This window comes from Eulemur rufifrons, chromosome 30 (assembly GCF_041146395.1).
Source record: "Eulemur rufifrons isolate Redbay chromosome 30, OSU_ERuf_1, whole genome shotgun sequence".
Lineage (NCBI taxonomy): Eukaryota > Metazoa > Chordata > Mammalia > Primates > Lemuridae > Eulemur > Eulemur rufifrons.
In genome coordinates, this window is record NC_091012.1 from 18358035 (window position 1) to 18361662 (window position 3628).

Genomic DNA, 3628 nt, shown 5'->3' on the forward strand with positions numbered 1-3628 from the left:
CAGGGACATCCGTAACTGGAGGAAGGGAAGGACAGGGGGTGGGTGTCTCGGGGTGCCATGGGGTAGGGTGAGAGTGAGGGATGGCACAGAGGAGTAGAGACATCCCTAGTCGGAGGGAGGGAAAGGCAGGGGATGGAGGTCTCGGGGTGGGGTGGGGTGGGAGTCAGGGATGGCACAGAGGAGCAGAGACATCCATAGCTGGAGCGAGGGAAGGGCAGGCGCTGGGGGTCTCAGGTGTTGTGGGGTGGGTTGGGAGTCAGGGATGGCACAGAGGAGCAGTCTCTCCCTGTGACAGTGCAGCGGTTGGCCCTGGGTGGGAAGTGCTGGCTAGGGTGGGGGCACAGAAGACTCCCCCATAGGCCCTCAGCAAGTCAGGGCCTGCCTGGTGAATTCCCCAGTCATGGGGTTCGCTGGGGTGTAGCTCAAGATCATGACTGCGGTGTCTTCTAAAGGCAGCCAGTGTTGGGGTGAAGAGGTGAAAGAAGCGGTCCGCATGGGTTCCAATGCGGCAGGGACTATGGGCGGGAACAGAGGAGTGATGAGGGGAACAGCCCAGAAATACACAAACACGGAATGACGATCACGCAGGGTCACGAGTGTAGCTTTGTTGGTGCCCAAATGGAGATGCTATGGGACGCCCTTAGCAACAGAGAGACAAGCAGAACCTAGCAACGTTTGGCGCCAGGCCTGGACCCGCCTGCCGCGCAGGATCCTGGATTTGATTTGCAGCCAGAGCAGGCGTCCGGCCAGCCTCCGCCCCAAGTCCCTTGATTTGCATATGCCGCTGGCAACTGGGCCAGGCCCCGCCTCCGACCCCGCTCTTTGCATATCACCAGGGCAACGGCTCTGCCTAGGGCTCCCCAGCGGGCGCGGTTTCCCAGACCAGCCTCTGGGAGACGCAGGGCACGTCGCGGCCCCCCAACCGGTGGTGCCGCCACGTCCACTGGATGCGTCAGCGCGCCCAGAAACGCTGGGGACGGCGACCATGGCGGCGGCCGCGGCCGGCCTGGGCGGCGGCGCGGGGCTCGGCCTGGATGCCGGGGACTTCCTGGCCCGGTACCGGCTGGTGTCGAACAAGCTGAAGAAGCGGTTCCTGCGGAAGCCGAACGTGGCAGAGGCCGGCGAGCAGTTCGGGCAGCTGGGCCGGGAGCTGCGCGCCCAGGAGTGCCTGCCGTACGCGGCCTGGTGCCAGCTGGCGGTGGCGCGCTGCCAGCAGGCGCTTTTCCACGGTCCCGGGGAGGCGCTGGCCCTCACCGAGGCCGCGCGCCTCTTCCTGTGGCAGGAGCGCGACGCGCGCCAGCGCCTGGTCTGCCCCGCCGCCTACGGGGAGCCGCTGCAGGCTGCCGCCAGCGCCCTGGGCGCCGCCGTGCGCCTGCACCTCGAGCTGGGCCAGCCGGACGCCGCCGCCGCCCTCTGCCTCGAGCTGGCCGCCGCCCTGCGCGACCTGGGTCAGCCGGCCGCCGCCGCCGGCCACTTCCAGCGCGCCGCCCAGCTCCAGCTGCCCCAGCTGCCGCTGGCCGCGCTGCAGGCGCTCGGCGAGTCTGCCTCCTGCCAGGTGCTGGCGCGCGACTACACCGGCGCCTTGGCGGTCTTCACGCGCATGCAGCGCCTGGCGCGGGAGCACGGCGGCCATCCCGTGCCGCCTCCGCCGCCACCACTGCCGCCGCCGCCGCCGCCGCCGCCGCCGCCGCCGCCGCCGGGGCCCCAGCCCGGACCCGGCGCGACACCCGCCCTGCCCGCCGCGCTGCTCCCCCCGAACACCGGCTCTACGGCTCCTTCTCCCGCAGCCCTGGGCGCCTTCTCAGACGTGCTGGTCCGCTGCGAGGTGTCTCGCGTGCTCCTGCTGCTGCTCCTGCAACCACCGCCCGGCAAGCTGCTGCCCGAGCATGCCCAGACCCTGGAGAAGTACTCCTGGGAGGCTTTTGACAGCCACGGGCAGGAATGCAGTGGCCAGCTTCCCGAGGAGCTCTTTCTGCTGCTCCAGTCCCTGGTCATGGCTACCCACGAAAAGGACACGGAAGCCATCAAGTCGCTGCAAGTGGACATGTGGCCACTGTTGACTGCTGAGCAGAACCACCTCCTTCACCTCGTTCTGCAAGAAGCCGTCTCCCCCTCGGGACAGGGGATCTGATGATAAATCACGGTAACCAAATGACTTTGTGCCTGCTCTCAAACCTCACACATCCACCTTTGCATTTGGGGAGAAAGAAGAGACATCGTTCCTGGTTCTACGTTTTATGTTACCCCTGTTGCCACCGTAGGAATGTAGTGGACTGAAAGTTACCTGTATCCCAAACGCTTATTTTCATAATAGTGGGAGAAAAACGCATTTCGATAGAATCAGAGTAGAGGATATGGCTCTCTTCCAAAAAACTGCAACGTAAAAATGAGAATCCCTTTAAACTGCTTCGTCCTCTTCTCCCACCCAGCGCCACCTCCCACCCCCATCTTTGTTTCATAGTGACGATTTCATTTTGCACGGCTCTGTCTAAATTCCTGAGCTATGTGATTTCATCGTGACACTCATGGCTTAGACACTAGTATCTCTGTGTCTTTGTGATCACCAGATCGCTCCCTTGACTCACCCACACTATACCGACGCGCGGGGGTCATTTTATTCCTTACAACTTTGTTGTTGCTGCAGCCCTCAAATCAGGATAACGCTCTTCTAGTACCCTTCACCTGTGGTTTAGATGGACTCCATCTGTACAATGTGACTATCTCATCTACTTGTCAGGGGGCAAAAGGCAGCACCAGAGAGTTCTCTTTCAGGTCCAGCATGTATTCCTTCCTTTGAAATTTACAGTAGGCCTAGTATGTGGGCCTAGTATGGGGAGCAATGAATCTACAGTGGCCATCTGTGAGGCAGTCCTTACTCAGATCCCTGCAATGCAAGTGTGTCCAGTGCAACAGTTCCAGTGCCAGTGTATCTATTTGCATTGGAATTCACAGTTCTGGCTCTGTCCCAGGAGGTATCTGGAATCTACATTGTGACTTTTATTTAACTCAAATATTTAAACAGAGCATGGCTCTTTGGTATTGTGTGATCACGTGAATGCAAGGCAGTGTCCTCCTTGTTCCCCAACAGCAGGAGGGTGTTCTATTTTAAAACAGTAAGTTTCCAAGACTTTTTGGTCCAAATGTTCCATGCAAACCGACTTAGGTGTTTTCTTATCTATTGTGTTATTTTTACACTTTTGACAGGGATGATATGAACTCTTCAGAATAAAACCTCTTTCTCAAACATTCAACTTCGGGGAAGTGCATCCTTTAGACTGAAATTGTGCACAATAAGTAATCTTTGGGGCTACTGAGGACACAGTTGGGGGCAGGGAAGGTGATGTTTTTGTCTTGTGTTTTTGTTGGTGTTGTTTGGAGGGTGGGGGAGAGGTGTGGAGGGTCGTCACTGTGACTTAAGTGCCTCGAAATGGGTGGGACTTTTAGGGTATTCTTTTCTGCTTCTAGTTCTACTTCAACGAGGTGGAAGTGATGGGAAATACAGGAGCGGCCCATTTGAGAGAGATCCAGCCACCATTCATCTGCTCCCACTTGGCTGCCAGGAAGGGTCCTACGGAGTCCTAAAAGCCTAGCCCAACTTATTGCAAAAGTGGTAAGGGCGTATGCTCCT

At 58.9% G+C, this 3628-nt stretch overlaps 1 protein-coding gene across 1 annotated transcript; it reads left to right on the top strand.

Annotated features, from left to right (window-relative positions):
* Positions 1–955: 955 nt before the first annotated feature.
* On the top strand, positions 956–3225 carry LOC138378059 (40-kDa huntingtin-associated protein-like). The gene has a single exon (XM_069463320.1). The coding sequence runs from the start codon at positions 986–988 to the stop codon at positions 2129–2131; it is 1146 nt and encodes a 381-aa protein (XP_069319421.1). The 5' UTR covers positions 956–985; the 3' UTR covers positions 2132–3225.
* The last annotated feature ends 403 nt before the right edge of the window (positions 3226–3628 follow it).

What these genes read in the sequence shown, in the direction of transcription:
- LOC138378059 (XM_069463320.1), top strand. Translation starts at nt 986, where the DNA reads ATGGCGGCGGCCGCGGCCGGCCTGGGCGGCGGCGCGGGGCTCGGCCTG.